At 35.3% G+C, this 18032-nt stretch overlaps 2 protein-coding genes across 2 annotated transcripts; both read left to right on the plus strand.

Annotated features, from left to right (window-relative positions):
• Positions 1-328: 328 nt before the first annotated feature.
• frtz (WD repeat-containing and planar cell polarity effector protein fritz) lies at positions 329-10966 on the plus strand. Its single transcript, XM_073082487.1, has 13 exons — positions 329-531; positions 602-900; positions 1290-1411; positions 1809-1975; positions 2444-2558; positions 2956-3189; positions 3747-3880; positions 4583-4703; positions 5044-5312; positions 5943-6109; positions 7607-8253; positions 8727-8811; positions 10665-10966. The coding sequence occupies exons 1-13, from the start codon at positions 455-457 to the stop codon at positions 10718-10720; spliced, it is 2493 nt and encodes an 830-aa protein (XP_072938588.1). The 5' UTR covers positions 329-454; the 3' UTR covers positions 10721-10966.
• Positions 10967-12984: 2018 nt separating this feature from the next.
• LOC140749448 (uncharacterized) lies at positions 12985-14222 on the plus strand. Its single transcript, XM_073082486.1, has 3 exons — positions 12985-13155; positions 13232-13408; positions 14005-14222. The coding sequence occupies exons 1-3, from the start codon at positions 13081-13083 to the stop codon at positions 14143-14145; spliced, it is 393 nt and encodes a 130-aa protein (XP_072938587.1). The 5' UTR covers positions 12985-13080; the 3' UTR covers positions 14146-14222.
• Positions 14223-18032: the final 3810 nt, after the last annotated feature.

An 18032-nucleotide genomic window follows, 5' to 3' on the forward strand; every position in this document is an offset into this window, starting at 1 on the left:
AATCCATGTGAGCCAAAGAGAATAGTAATATATTATGTAAGCAAAGTCGCACGCACACCTGATACACAGTCATGTCTAATATATTTAGAGATTTGCACGTTATTTTTTTCCATTTTTGGATCTTAGATACAAGCCGACAATGGTTAAAACCACAAAAATATTTAACGATTTCTATGGTTGCAACTAGATTAGTAGGCATTGAACACTATGATTATCATAGATCTGTGGAACATGAGTTACATTGACATTAGGCTGAAAGGCAAAAAGCCAAGGCCGTAAAACACCATTTAAAAAAAAAAAGCATTGACATTGACAACTGTCAGCAGTCAGATTTGTCAGCTCAGCAAGTTGTAATAAAACATTGTTGTAGATGCTGACTGTATTCAATTTATAAATGAGTTTAAAACTGCGATAAAGTATTTAAAAACAATGAATAGTCCACTATTTCCTTAAGATGTTCAATTACGACGTGAAGTTTCTTACATGTGACGATTTGATTCACTTAAAAAGCGGAGATTTCAAAAGTTTCAAGTTAGTTTAATGTTTGAACACTTACTTTCGATGTTCCAGTTTTAGTTTGTATAAAGTGTTTGTTTTTTAGATATGACACGAAGAAGAGGCAGGAAGAGACGGTATATGATTCGGGGAAACGGGACTTTTGTGAGCGCAGAGGAGGTCATTGGCGGGTTCCTCGACCCCGGCAGCTCAAACAGTTAGAAGCCAAAATTCGGGAGAAAAGTGTAGTGGCTTGTGAGTGGACGAATGACACGACAGCCACACTCGTATTCTCATCAGGAGCGATTGCGTACCTCACTGTTAAGCCGTCAACCTTAGACATAACGCAAATTCTTTTCGACCGATACTGCGTTGGAAAACTGACCGGACAAAATGTTTCTAGTGGTGAGCATGTTGTAATTTTGTAAAATGAAAAATATTTTAGTGTGAAACAGATCTTGAGTGTCGGTAGAAGGGTATTAAAGTTACTGACTTAAAAGGCTTGCCTGTCGCATGACTTAAAAGTTAGTTTACATTATCATGGCTGTCATGCCTCAAAAGTACATTGGTAAATAATGCTTTTAAAATATTTTTTTCTCATACCAATTATTGAAATAATAAAAAAAAAATCATACACACTACGGTATTTTTTTTTTCTAATAAGTTTATGAAAATGTCTCTTTAAATTTAAACTGACAACTTTTATTAATTATGCGTAATACCATTTTCTATTAATTCTATATGGATTTTAGAATAATGATTAATATGGTTTAATTAATGTCAAAATATTTCAGTTGTTTTATGCAAAACTCATTTGTTGTTCATGCACACTGACCGGATAGCTACCATGATATCATTTGGAAAAGCTGGTGGTAGTTTTCCATCACGGATATCTGAAAAGGATCCTCATTTACAAGTAAGTAGAAATATTTTAATTTTTATTTTTCATTATCCTTTATAGTTTGTCTTAAATGGCACAACCACCACACTAACTTCTGTATCAAAAGCAGTGTCAAGAGCTACTGTGTTCAGGTTTGTGTGTGATAAAGAGTCGTATTTATATAATGGATTTGAACTTAATCGTCAGGTGTAAACAACACATCTGATGATCTCACATAGGACTCAAATCCTATCTAGCGCTGCAGTGGGTGCTTACAATCAGGAGCACTAAATATTTTTTCTACATCCATATTATAAATAAAAGTGGAACAAGAGGGTTGCGGCCACTTTTCTTAAAATAATATACTAAGATACTCTTGTGTGTATACTTATTAAATACTCACTCATATTATTCATGTGAAAATCATTTCCAGTCCTTAGAATTAGGTGGTGGAGGCCGCAGAACTGAAAGGAGAGTGACTTGGTGTGAAAATTCTTCTGGGGTAAGAGTTCTTGTGTGGAGTGCCACTGCAGCAGAACCAGCCCCATGGAGCCCCATACCCCAGGATCATGCCAATATGCACTTATATCAAATTAATGGGTAAATCTTCCTTCATTGATAATCGTCACAATAAAACAAATTTTCTATTTTTTTTTTTTTTATATTTACGCCTAACGATAGAGCACATGTGGTACCTGATGGAAAATAGTTAACGTCGCCTATGAACATTTGCAACACCAGAGGAGTCGCCAGTGCATCGCCAGCTTTGAAGGAGAGCTCTTTTTACACCTTTTTTGAAGAGCCCCATGTCATAGCGCTCTGGGAATACCACAGGCTATATTTGGAAGTAAAAAGTTTAGAATTTTCTTTGAATGAGTTGAATTATTGAATTACTAATTTTCATTCAGCTATTGAAATTACTATACTAATTACATTGCATTTTAGTCAATTTTGTAGTATACATCAATATATATATTTTTTTTAATAGTAGAGACTGAAATAGGTGTTCTTGAAATTTTATAGTTCATATTGAATCAGGTAATTTAAATATTCATGCATTTTTTACAGTCAACAAGTGACATTGATTGCATATCATCAGTTGGAAAATGAGGTGTTGTCAGTTGAGATATCACATAAATTGGATAATATTGTTCACATTGTGCAGCAGACTTCATGCCAGAAGGTAAGCAATAGACTTTCATTGCCAACAAATACATTAGAATGTTTTACTCAGCATATTGAATTTAGAACACAATCCTTGCTACCATTTTTATAAAAATTGCCAAATGATCAAAGGCATAGGTACATCCAATCTACCATTGTTATCGTTGATATTCACTGAAATCCATTGTTATCTCAATCGGACCTCAACAATGCTGCTGTTCCTGAAAACTAAATTGAAATGCATCAATAGAATATCACTACCCTACCCAAAATTTAAACCAGAACAAATCAGCAAGTAGCATTCACGAATCAGCATTATCATCAGCATAGTTCTATAACCATTACCAAAACAAATACAGGTCTGTAACCTTTACCTTACACTTACACACTACAATGTATATTTTCTTTTTTTATAGAATGTAGTAAACCTAGACTGGCTTCGTTACGACGTGCCGAGCAACGAGAGTCGTGTAGCGGTGACCAAGATGTCCTCACTACGAGAGAATGTCACGCGAGTGTCGCTCCCCGCGCCCGCTCGCCTCGCCCGCCGCTCGGCGTGTGACACACGGCTACTCACCGCCTGTATTGATGGCTCCATACACGTCATACATCATATTGCAGGCTTGACTAATACTACGAGGGCTGGGTTTGTTAGTATCGGTTTGGTTAAAGAAATTTGTAATTGTATTTGTAGTGAATCGTGTGATTGAATCTTTAAGTTTCGCTGACTGAATGGATCCATCCCATTCATTCATGTCACATTCATACCTGACATCTCAATATATTTTTTAAAATTGTTACTGGAATTAAACATTTCCAGATCTCAGGATTTTGTCGTTAAAATTTAGGAATTGTGCCCTTCAACTTTCTTCAGCATTCTATTTAGTAAGTAGTTAGGATCGCAAGAGCGACTGTTCAAGACAGCTGTGATAACTGACCAGTTGTCATCATCATGCAACGACCACTCTGTCAAGAGTGCACAACTACAGAGAGATGTAGTAATCAGATTATAAAAAGTTAAAAAGTATTTACACATACTAAGTAGCTCAATGGATTTTAGTTTCTAGTTAGTAAATATTTACCAATTGAACAATTGGGCACTTCATTTGAATAAGAATTTGAAAAAATATTATATACAATCGACATGTACATATTAATTAAAAATAAATTCTTGTATAACAACACTTCTAAAAAATTTAATTACCAGATACCAACTGACGTGCGATGGACGGGTGAGCTGATAGTGGCTGCGGAGGAGGCGGGCAGGCTACAGTGCTTTGACCGCGCTCTATCTTTACTACACCATCATACTAAGTGCCTCGACCTTACTTCTTACTTACGGTAACCTAATACTATTTATTTTTACTCTATATTATTAGTGCTTAGCTTACAGTAATCAATTATTACACACAGACACACACACGCACTCAAGTACACAAATATACATGTACAGGGTTACTGAAAATTCGATACATTCCCTTGGAGGGGTAAAAGTAGAGCTCATTTGCAATAGGTTTTGTCATCAAGTGCCTTAGCCGATAGTGATTTGTTTTTGAGATATTCAAGTTTTTGTGTTTTTATTTCTGAGTACCGATTTCAGGCAAAAAATAAAATGCTCCTATTTTGATCCTATTTTTGTGCATAATCTTATACCTAACATCGCAACACTTCCTTAAAATGACAATACGCTGTAGTAGTACCCTTAAATTTTACGTTATGGAGGTAAATTTGCTAGAGTTCAATAAAAAAACCCTTTTTATTTCCACTTCAGAGTAAATTTGCATTTTCAGTAACCCTGTATACACGCATGCCAACTCACATATTATAAGAATCACATTTTATGAATGTAAGAGAATGTGTGTAAAATTCATCCTAAGTGTAATCTTCTGTTAACAGATATCAGTATTGTTGTTCTTACAGTACCATTTAACCAATGTTGACAAAATATTATGAAACTAAAAACAGTTATTATTTAGTTTCAATAGATTTGCAAAAGTATGAGTAAAGTAATTAAAAACTATTTATTATCATGTACCATTTCAGGGAAGCAAGAAGAATACAGATACTGGCTACGCGGAATGTCACAGGTGGACCATTAATTCTGGCGACCTTTACTGGGGGACCCTTAACTCTCCTTCGAATTACACATCCACGGCTCTTATCGGTAAATATCACATTTTTTCTTTTATTTTAACATACAAATATTATTTATTATTAACATTCAACATATTTGTTTTCAGTATTAAAATTCCATCCGGTTTAATTATACATATTTAGAGTCTGCTTAAGGGCACTTTACATATCGCGCAGAAAAAATACACGCATAATACCTTCGAGTTTCGACAGTGCCATTCATAATTACAATTTTATATTAATCATTAATTCATTACTATCATTTCCAATCCAATGTTACATTAAACGGAACCTTTTCGATTCCTTAAGATTGGGATAAAACCTTGATATTGATTCATACGACTTAGTTATATAATGTTTTATGTTTACAGGCTTGGATACGCTCTGGGCGCACTACAAACGCAGTATCACTATTGCGCGCCATGGATTGGGAGCGAGAGGGTCCGGAGTGTCTCCGGGCCGTTGATGAGATTCTCCGTGGGGCACTCCGGAGAAGCAATAGCTTTGAAAGTGGAGAACAGCATGCCCAGGCGGCGTTAGGTGCCTTCCTAGCACCATCAGTACCATTGTCCACTACAGCATTGAAATATGGACCACCATTATATGATTTAGCGAGGAAGTTCTTTCATCATTTGTTAAGGTACAATTTTTTCTTTATGTTAAGTAATTATTACGCGTGTCATTGTAGATAAAAGAACATTCTCCTACACCATGTGTATTGACGTATAATGTACTGTAAGTTAGCTGCGCAGATATGGGCCGCTGGATCTTCTCCTACCTCCCGTGACTTTTGTCTGACATGTTCAATAGCTGCAGATATAAATGGAGTCTAACATAGTACATTCTACCTAGTTTTGAAGGTGGTAGAACCCTTTGTGGTTCGACTCCGGCGGCATCACCGCCACACCTATTTTTTATCTAATAACAGCAGTGTTAGGCGCTGCTGTGTTCCGGTTTGAAGGGTGTGGTAAGGGAGACAGACTTTTCCGAGGCGTTCTAGCTTAGTCCTCAGGGGTAGCGGCGCATCTGTGGCCGACCTCAGGTAGGAAAATCTAATCCTATCTGGGGTTGATTACAGATCTCCATGGGCGGCAGTAGCCACTTACCATCAACTGGATTGCATACTCGTCTACTACTCCTATATTATAAAAAAAAAAAAAGTTATCATCATCATATAGCGATGTAAAACCATGAGATGGTGTTTGAGGATTATTCGATTTTCTGTCTAAATACCTACGTGATTAATTATTACATAAGTCGTGTATTACAGACGTGGTCGTGTGGAGAAGGCGCTGTGCCTGGGCGTGGACGTGTGCGCGTGGGACCTGTTCGCGGACGCGCGCTGGGCGGCCACGCGGCGCGCGCTGCCGCGGCTGGCCGCCGAGGCCGCCGCCGCCGCGCGACACCACGCACGCGACGCAAGGCCCGCACGCTCCGGTACGTACTACCGCTATGTAAAATCCACGTCAAACTTGATACACCTCAAAATTGATACACCTAGAATACATTTAATTATAGCTTGCCAAACTGTACATACAGTTTGTTGGCAAAGTATATGCTCAGTTTGTATACATATGTTTTGTACCCCCTTATGTTATAAATATAAATACTATACCAAAACAAAAAATAGAAGAAAACAAAAGAAAAAAATAATAAATAAAAATAATATAAAGTGAATAAATAACCTGACTACCATCATATTATTATTATTTTAATAATAAGTTCTCTATTCCGCTATTAATATACAGGGTGAATTTTTAAAACGGGCCTTCAGGGCCAAATCCGAAACTATAAGGATTAGCGAAAAATGCTGAAAGGAGTTACGAGGCCGATTTTGATAAAAACTAAAACTGCATCATTAGATTTTTTAAATATTTTTTTCCTTAGCCGGGAATCGAACGAGTTCATTTTGAAAAAAAATGACACCTCTATATTATTCCACTATCTGATAGTGTCGCTTATAAGGATCAAATTCTGGGAAGTAATGTTATGTGACAGATCAAAGGAAAAGGAAAATTTTGAAGAAAATACGTATTTTTCCATACATTGGCATACTAATCCTTAAGGATTATACATAACAAATGATTTATGTATAATTCTTTAGAAACAGACATAAGTCATACCATTGAAGAATTTGTTGGATAATCAACTAATTATTCGATGTTATGACTATGACATACGGCTTAGTATGAGAAAGTAATAGTTTGGCAAATAAGTTACCGCCGTTTTTAGGATTTATTTTTTAATGAAAATAGATAACTGATTAAATAGTAAATTCTTATTGTTTGTTGTTTACAACTTCGTTTCAACGTTAAATATGATTTTCTATTCCCTGGCACCCGTGCGCTGCCCGCTCTCGCCAACCGGTACATAGCTGCGTTAGTGCGCCCTTGCTTTGACCATGGAGTATATGCTTGTAGTTGTGTTCGACCGCATTGACTCTCTGACTACACCTGCGCGCAACAACTTCTCAGCACCGGATAAAATGTTTGGCGGGGATTATACCTAGCGTTGGATAGATGAGGGTGTGTGCAGAAGACGCTGTGTCTAGGTGTGTACGACACCACCGACCGAGTGTACGACAGGCGCGGACGTGTAGCGAAGGCACAAGTACAGCTTGGGCAACACCACACACGTAACACTCGTGTCGCACGCTCTAATACGTACCAGAGCGTGCGACATGAGTTCTACATATTCTCACTATGGACTTAGTGTAGGATTTACTCATAACAGATGCTGGAGTGAATTCAGTCGTCAAGGACGTAATAATAAGAGAACTGAAGCATTTGCTGTAATATCCTTCTATGTTAGCGAAAAAGCCAAACAACTTAGATTAATCGCAAAAAATGTGACGTAATTATATGTAATCGTATAGGTACTTGTATTTTATTCAAAATCAATTTAAAATTAACTATTGAATAACATTACTTTCAGATTCAGAATGTTCGGATTCCTGTTCGCAATGCAGTTCGCACTCATATTCCGGTTCAGATGACGAAGCCAGTGCCTCAAAACCGACGAAGACGAACCCGCCACCTCTCCCGCGAGTGCCCATGCCGTCCCACCCCACTGTACTCCCAGTACCCATCATACAGAACGAGCAATACTCCACCAACAGTATCAGACCGAATCTGCACCAGTACGTCGATAGAGACAACACTATATGGGGCACGAACATCAAAGACGACAACTTTATAAGCGCCAAGGATTACGAACACTTCAAACCGCTACCAACCGCTCAAAACATGCGCTGGAGTAGCATGGACAATGTTTTATTAAACATGAAGAAACCAACGAAACAAAGTGATGCATTTACTAAACCTCATAGCGAACTAGATGTAGTACCCAGACAACAGGACGAAAGACTAGTCGTTTCGCATTTTAAGCATTTATATCAGACTGAGTTGAGAGAAGAGACGCCGGACGCCTCATACCGCTTTCACAGTAACAATAATTTATATTTAAGTACAAGTAACTTCAATGGGAGGTACCGACATGAAAACAACTTCTGGACAGGGAGCAGGCCTCCGGAGAAGAATAAAGTGAAATTTTCCGATACTGTTACAATTGCAGTAATGTCAGTAAGTAACTCATACCATAATACTTACATAATAAAATAAATACAATACAAATGCATGAGTGTACACACGTAAGTTTTTTAGCGTAATTAACAAAATATTCGTATGTATTCAAATTTTAACTGAACGAAGTAGCGATAAATATAAAAAACAACAACTGCTATAAAAATACGTGTGGCCTGTGAAACTTCATCTTACAATACATTGAGATCTATTTTCCAAAACACATTAAAAAGTGTCACACACTTTCGTTGTCAACACATGAATCATGTATATTATTTGAGCCCTCTTCATATTTACACAATTCGTATATATTTGGCATTACCCATTTTAATATATTTGGCATTTGACAGATACTGTAAGAGGTTCATCATACCAGTAACTATAGTTCCTAAAGTAGGACTATTCGCTCGTTAGTATATTAGGAATAAAACAATTTGCCTACAAAGACCACAATGAACATTCATCTCTTCCAGGAGCCAGCGTCCCCCGAAGCCCCGAGCCCGCCGCCGGAGCCGCGCCGCAAGTTCCCCGGCTTCCCCGCCAGCCTCCCCCTCGCCGGTACCACGCTCGACTACGTGGACGTGTGACCCGCATGCCGCACGACGATGTGTGTTAACACCTGCACTTCACGCATGCACTATGCATGTTATAGTCCGCACCAAACTTCTAGTCCGCTCTGAAGTTGATGCGCATGTTCAGCCAGAAAGCCAATCAGGTCGAACACGACCACAATCATATACTTTGTGGCACAATAAGGACACACTAACGCAACTATGTACGCGTGGGCGAGAGCAGGCAGCACAGGGTGCCGGAGCGTGTCTCGCTGCCTTCGTGCCGCTAATATCTACAATTTGCTGTTCTGACGCGACTCACTTCTATATTTAGAGCGGACTAGAAGTTTGCTTTGCATGAATAACCAACAACTCAAAAAGGACAATTTTCCAGTACCCACTTTAAAATTAAACTATGTTTTTCTTTCTGTAATAAATGAAGTTAAAATCATGTAAAATACTGTTATAAGTATAGTTAGACACATTAAAATGGGATACTATTTTGGATTAAACTATACCTTTAATAGAAAAATGAATTTTGAGTTATGCGGTTATTCATACAAAGCAGCGATGTGTATACAGGGTGAAACTTTTAATTCTAATAAAAAAAAGTCTTTACGATTAACAGATATTATTATCAGCATATTAGTTAGTACATGTTTTCCCACATTTATGTACTAAGAATGTCAGAAAAATGTATGTAATTAAAAATGAACCTATCATTTATTTTAATGTGTCATTTATATATTTTTTTTTAAATTTTCAAATAGTACATGTTGAATTCATAGCCAGCCTAGAAACAATTTATACATTCAAAATACCGCTTTAGTGTTTGATAAAAATGGCCCCATAACTTGTACTTTCGAATTTGGCCATCCTAGCCAGTTGAAAAATTCACCCTGTATTTGTACACGTACCTTCTTAACACATTAGCCCACACCAGTCCACTGCTGGACATAGGCCTCTCCCAAGGCACGCCACTGAGCCCGGTCTTCGGCTCTCGTCATCCAACCAGTTCCCGCCGCCCGGCGCAGATCATCGCGCCACCTTGCAGGAGGGCGTCCCACACTACGTTTGCCTAGACGCGGTCTCCACTCCAAGAATCGTCTACTCCAGCGATTATCAGCTCTTCGACAGATGTGGCCAGCCCATTGCCACTTCAACTTGCTAGCCTTTAGAGCTATGTCGGTGACTTTGGTACTCATCCGAATTTCTTCGCTGCGGATCTTATCTCATACACACAGACAGACAAACTAACTTGGGAGAACCATGCAACCATAAGGCCAATTATCATGTTAACTATATGTATGTTTATGCATGTGATAATAAGTATAAGATTTTTCTCAATAATTATCTTTATTTTAAGAATGCACTAATATTATTTATTTTTGTCACATGGGAAATGCACGTATTTCCGTAGTATAATAATGATAGCTCGCATGTCATAATCTAAGGATGCAACATTTCCACATGATATTATTATTATTTTGTATATTGCAATAAAGAGTGTGTGTGAAGCATGCAAAAGGGATTTGGTTGCATCAATGTTTTATGCATCACTTAATATGAATTTATGATTTATTGGTGAACGCACTATATTATAAGGCGATTGACTATGCACTTACTTTTTGTTAAAATTATGACTACGCTGGAAACGCTTCGGAAAAATATATCTCCCTCACTTCACCCTTCAAACCAGAACACAGCTGCGCTTAACGCTGCTCTTATGAGGAAGAAGTAGATGTGGAAGTGGTGCCGCCGGAGTCGAACCACAAAGGGTTCTACCAACTTCAGCTTATTATTAACTTAATATAAAATATGTTGGACTTAATAAATATGATGAAAATCTTTTTGTTTCAGACAATGTACCACAGAAGCCACCAAAAATAAAAGTGGTACACTTTGGCATGGTTTAAATAAGTTACTTTAAGATAAAAAAAATCCGTCCATTTGTAGCTTTAAATTGTATATCTTAGTATTTTCTACTTAATCCCTACTTTTTCTATTGCTCAATGTTGAAGAAATGTTAAATAATAAAGTGATTAATGTGTGCTTCCATTCCAATTTCAATTTATCCGTGTTAACATGAAATTATAATAACATAGGTACTATATGAGTCATGCAGGGTTTTATAATAAAACATTATGTACTTATACAAACTATATCGAAGTTTTTTTTTAATCATGTTACACCAACCAACCCTCCATTGGTTATGTCTCTGTTATCATAATTAAGATGCCCTGAATAAACAAGCTTCCATATAAATAAAAATGATAAAATACGTTATAATTTAGCGTCACTATTACTACAGAAATTAGTATGTGGCAATAGACCAAAGAAGTAAACGGGATTTTAGTAACTATTTGAGAAATTGTCGCAAAAAAAGGATTTTCCTGAGAACCATGAGCTTAAACGACGTAATCATATCAGCACTGTATCCACAGCACTACTGTAACTGCGTGATGCATTCTAAACGCCATTTTTTCACTATTTTACATATATATCCCTTATTGTACATATGGTGTAGTAAATAGGCCCTTAATAATAATGATGGGTAAAACACAAAAACAATATTTCGTTCTAACGGAAATTTATTACCATTAAATGATAAAATATTGAGAAATTAATGGTTTATTTTTTTGTCCTATAATTCATAGAAGAGTGGTTGTAAGCAGTTTCTTCAATGAATCCATTTATTGAGGAATCATTGTGCCTGTAAATAACGTTTAATATCAATATAGTATTCTGAAATATATGAAACCTAAACTGTGATATGCATGCACTGGGCTACTGTAACAACTACCGACTTGGTGTTGGATTCCGCTCCACTTTTAATTAGAATACGAATAAGGAATTCGAACGTCTGGTGATTAACCAATAACACGATGGTGACGATGGTCTGTATTATTTCGACATTTGATCAAGACAAGACAACATAGCAATAAGTATAGGTACTCAATGATTACGTTAAATATGCACCAGTACAAATCATATATCTACAATATAACTTGATTATATATCATACCACCACGAAGTCGCAGTACTAAATGCAGAGTCGACTCCTTCTGGATGTTATAATCGGAGAGAGTGCGACCATCCTCTAGCTGTTTACCAGCAAAAATAAGTCGTTGCTGGTCAGGTGGAATCCCCTCCTTATCCTGGATTTTAGCCTTTACATTTTCGATAGTATCAGAAGCTTCCACCTCCAGCGTAATGGTCTTCCCTGTAAGGGTTTTTACAAATATTTGCATTGTATTGCTGAAAATAAATAATTTATCTATAATTTATAATGAAATGTCGAATGTAAATTTCGATGTCAGTTGTAATTGTAACCTAGATTTTTTTTGAATTAGGAACGAATTAAGAATTTTATTTTTAATTTCTAGTATGTCGGATAGGTCCTCTGCCAAAATGCATCGATAAGTTATTTTATAAATAAACAATGGCTCAAATTAAAGAAAATAATCAGTAGAAAGTTTATGTATCTGTTTATACCAATAAGTCCGTGCTAATAATGTCTATATTTTACTAAATATTTTTTATGCCAAGCAGCAACCTAGCATACAGCTCACGTAATGATAATTGAGTATTGAAATGTAACCTAGCACATCAGCTGCACTCCATTTCAAATTAATTCTACCTACAATCAGGTGATCAGTGATGCATTGCCAATTTGTCACCCAAGGGCTATTTTACGAAGGATTATTTTACAAATTTGTTTTATTTTTTAAACTACACTTAGATGCTTATGGAACTGTGCCGCCACCAAGAATATCGTCAATAGCAAAGAATAAAGTATTATAATGTCTCAGGTATTTTTTTACATCAATTACATAAACGAACTATATTGTAATAAAATCTATATGTTCTGTAAAATATTTTACATATAATAAGTAATCAAAATTGATCCATAAATAATAATTACGAAGTTAAGAAATTTATTTCGATATTAAATTCAAATACTCCCGCCAACACAGAATCAAAAGTAAACAGAATCTCTGCATTTGCTGGTAATAATCTTAACAAACCTAACTAAAAGCGATAAATCATATAGAATAATATTTAAAAATAGAACTTATAAAGTGATACAAATAATAAAACCATATACAACAGTTAATGTTTCGTTAAAAATGTTGTTGTTTCACCTGCTGCGTTTTGACATTTGATTTATTTTTTATGGCAATAATTTTTACTATCGATTCGATAAGTACTTGTTTCGTAACAGGTCGGATTTTCAGGCACTCAGTATTTTCAAAGTTAGTTCAATTGACCAAAAATGTACCACCAAATGAGCAAGATTACCGGCAGGCTCGTAAGTGCCTCGCACTTGCAGTCTCCGCTGTTCCCAGTTGTACGTATACCAATGACAATATTACTTTGCACAGTACCTATAACTTTGGTTTATGAAAACGTGACTTTGTTTCTAGGCACCAATTGCTTTGCAACGAGTGGAGCCACCAGTAATCCAGTACAACACAGCTCACATGACCACGGTGACCGCGGCCACCGCCCGCCCTGCCAGTTCTGGGAAGCTGATGCCTGGTACCAACATTCCCTACGCGCCCCTTCCTGAGACCATCCGCAAACGCCAGGAACTTTTCCAGGTACATTGTTATTCACTCTCATTAATTTTTGGTTGTTAAAATTGTGTTAATATGATGCTAGTTGTTTTTTGGTTACCACCACATTAAGATATAATGTATAGAGCAGTGTGATATTATGATACATAAAATATGTACCATTATACTACATTTAATTTAAAAAAATTAATTTGATATTTCCAATAACTAATAAGTAAAAAATAGTAGGTATAGTCTGCATAAAACTGCTAGTCCGCTCTGAATATAGAAATGAATTGAGTCTTCATAGCAAAACTTCTTTTTAAGCATATTTTTTTTCCCGGCCTGTACAAAAATCATTAAATGCAAGTCTGAATTGCATAAAATGCCACAAAAGTAGCAACCCATCTGTTCAACATTGACTTCAAGTAAAACTTCCTTTCCATATAGTTGGTTACAGATGTTCATTGGCAACAGTGACCACATAACATCTTCGCTCTACATGCTCATTTAAAATTTTTCATCTTTTAAAAAAATATTATATTGTTTGATCAATTCACTACTTATGCCATAATCCATGAAATATGTATTATCCATTCAGTTATTATAAATATGGTTTCAAGTAAATGTTTTTTTTACAGAAAGACAATAATCTCCCCGTGTTCCTGAAAGGAGGCCCCTTCGATGGTGTTCTATACCGTCTCACAATGGCTCTTTGCATTCTGGGTGTGATGGGTGTTGTACACACTGTGTATACTCATGCTGTCCCTAAGAAGCAGTAAACTTGTTAAGTGTAATCATTCTAGATGCCTGAATTATAGAATAAACATTACTTGAAAATAAAGATATAACCATCTAATACTTTGTTTTCTTAAGTTAATAGTGCATAGTACTTAATATATGTATTACTTAATTTAATAAATTCTCATGTCAAATGGAAATATTGTTGTGATTATTTTAAAGAATAGATCCATAAAGGGAAAATATTTTTTTAATACTATTAGCCCATTTTATCTAATTTATATTTTAAAAGTCTATTTATCTAATGAAATGTTCCAACTCCATCTTTAACTTAGTACCCACTGTAATAAGTAAATTATAAAATTAGTTGTGACTCGCGATTAAGTTTCCTGCATAGGTACAGTCATAGATATCAGTAGGATAATATATCTATGGGTACAATTTAAAACATGTTTAAGTAATTAGGCCATATTACACAATATCTTGTACTTAAATATTACTGATTTTCTCTGTATTAATTAATACGAACAAGAAGATAAAACAAGTTCTGCCGAGAGAAAAACTGAATTGAAGATCTTATATAAGAAGCGATTTTGAGATATATTCAAGTTTATATAAACCTACCCACGTTTCAAAATTCAATAGTTTATGTCATGCATAGATTAGTAATGTTGTATGCTGTCTTTTAACACACAAGTATCCCATTCGACATTGACAAGTTAATAAAGTAGGAGGATAAATAAAACAAAACAATGCCAATAAAACATTTCTATTGCCCATGAAATAACACATTGGCTGATACTATAACATATTTAGCAAATATTTCATACAACATTTATAAAGCACTAGGCTACCATTTATATAATTATAAATATAACTTTATTTGATCGTTAAACGAAAATTTAAACAGATACCATTACTGTCATGTAAATAAATAGAATGGTAAGGAGAAACAAATGCTTATCAGGTACATTTTAAATATTAGGATTTGGAGAAATAAAATAGGTAGAGACCTACATATTTTGAAAATATAATTAGGTATTTACAAAGGAACAAATACTTTAAACATATACACTATCAACAAACCATAAAAATAACGTAGAACCATTTTTCTAGATTACACTCATTAAATAATTTGAAATTATTTTGACATTCAGTGAGATTCTATTACTAGATTTATGTGAATAAGTATCTAAACATAATAACTAAATATTGTTCTTAATACTTAATTCATTTTTGAACTCATTGTTATAATTCTTTTTTCTTTATTTGATAACATTACAATACTCTTATAAGTATCCACTGCTCCAGCAAACATGCTCCTTTATCGACGATCGACTATTTAGCCGCATTTTAAAAGCTAGATACGACGATCACATACTACCCGGCACGCTTCATGCAACTGAACGTAAAGAATGCGATACAGTCGCTAAAACGCGCGTTTTTCTTATCATGACTGAACCCAGCAAATTGCAAAAACATGATATAGCATCGATGCGAAATGCCGACGCAAAAAGTAGCTAGCCTGCTGGAGCCATCAAATACAAATTTCGATTAAATAAGGCCTTAGTAACGCACATTATTACTAAAACTGATGAAATCGCAAAAACACTACGTACTAAACACCACCCACCACGCGCTTATGTAACAGGCGTTTTCTTAGTACTCAATACTAACAAAATACTATTTCACCCTTTACATACCGCGTACATATCAGTTTGCAGCATATTATATAGGTAGTAGGCCAATTAACGATTACCTACTTAAATTTAGCAATGTTAATCTTTAATTATCCTAATTTTTAATTTGTAAAAACAGACATCTACGCGTATTAATACAATGATATCATTACCAGTGATACATAATATGATAATGTATTGTACAGGCCATTAAGGTGGCTATTGCGTTAAACTATTTGACCTGACAACCTGGTCAATTACATGTTAATTGTCTTCTGAAACATCCTCAAATGACTCAAATAGAATTACTACAAGCACTGAAGTCTCAAATCGGACATTTGACGACCCGCGTGGCGGAGCGGTCACCATACCAGTCTGACGCGCAAAGGGTCCCGTGTTCGATCCCCGGCCAGACAGATATCTAAATGATGAATTTACATTTCTGTTTCTGGGTCTGGGTGTTTGTGTATTTGTCTATGTGTGTTCATGGCACTCACGACAAATAAACCACAACATTTAATTATGATTATCCATATTAAGAAGAATGTCTACATATAACCAAGAAGATAAATAAATATTTTATATAACATTTCAGGAGCAAACGAACATGCGGTCCACTTGATATAACTGCCTCCCGTTTGTTACCAACTCCATATAACAGGCGTTCTACCTAAAGCCGATCAGAGATGTGTTCCCACTCACGAGGACTAAAATGATTGTGTCAGTCTGTGACTAATGTAATGATCACTGATAATATACAAATCCACATACACAGCATACATAGCACATAGCCACCTTAAGCATAATAGATGACAATAGCTCGGTACAGCACTTAATTAATACATAGCATATTAGAATTGTCTTTAACATTATAAATAGTCACTGAACTACAATAACTACTTATAGCTAAATATTCATTCATTATTTACCCTACCTATGTACCTAACTACCTAACATAGGTAGTGTAAATAATGAATGAAAATTTTCACTATTTTGACAATATAGTACGAATTCAGTTACATTTACAGATCTACCAAATAATATGAAAGTTCTGCTTAAATAAGAGTGTAAGTAACGTAACGTAATCGTAAAATGAAATTCTAGAGTAAAACATGAGGAATTATACATCAGTTAGATGAAATAAACTACCTAGCAAAATGAGGATATTAAATTAGTCAGTAAGAAATCAAAGTATAAATAAGGAACTCCAGTAAAATTCATTTTCAATAGTAAACCTAAAATACAAATTTATTTTAACTACAGTCTTTTAAAAAAATAAAAATTTAAGAAAATTATCCAAAATTATTGACATAAATTTTAATAATCTCATTATCCCTTTGATCGTATTTACCTTACTTTGCGACAAATGGCTCACAAATTTGAATATATCAGCCTTTTTCCATTCACGTCGGTTTGTGACCGTGTGCAGTTCTGAAAAGATTAAATGCATGTAGCACGCATGCATCTGAACTGCATACGGGCCACGCCGTGCAGCAATCCGCGTGATAGGAACAAGCCTAAACAATTACATTATAATACCGTTTCAACCTTAAAAAGATAGAAAATTATAAATATAGAAATAGGTACAAAAGATATCAGTGATAAAATTAATTCAGTTCAATAAAACGTAATCTGGAATGGACAATGCTAATTCGTAAACGTTATAGTGTTCGATGTACAGATAACACAACTACGATAAGATAATATCCCTGAATAGAATAACATCATTGCAAGTATATTTTGAAATTACACAAATTAAATATATACTATATTAACCATAAACGAATATGCAGTGGCGTATTCAAATCTTTTTTTGCGATGACTTTCCTCACTTAAGCTAACAAGCTAAGCTAAGGGAGGAAAATAATAAACAAGTACGTAGTTAAAACGGATTAAGTTCAAGATAAGTAATGAAATTTTACAGACCTAGTACGAAAGTAAAATAATGTTACATTTTAATTTCCAATTTACATCGCATGTTGGGATTGGTAATTAAATAAATACAGAGCGGAGGCTACACTGGATCCACTGTTGCAAAATAATAAACATTACACATTATAATATTCAATAAGCATAATTTAAATTTTCGCCTGACCACAAATTGAACTTGGGCCGGTATCCTCTGGAGGGTACCGGCATGGTGACCATCGTGACAAAAGAACGTACTTGAGGAGATATTTTAAGTTGTATATGGATTCAGGCAAGAAAAACCTAGATGAAACGCCATGTTAGATTTTTTTTTACATATT

Source organism: Epargyreus clarus, unplaced genomic scaffold (assembly GCF_041222505.1).
Source record: "Epargyreus clarus isolate Ecla_fem2 unplaced genomic scaffold, WU_Ecla_fem_2.2 ptg000018l, whole genome shotgun sequence".
NCBI lineage: Eukaryota > Metazoa > Arthropoda > Insecta > Lepidoptera > Hesperiidae > Epargyreus > Epargyreus clarus.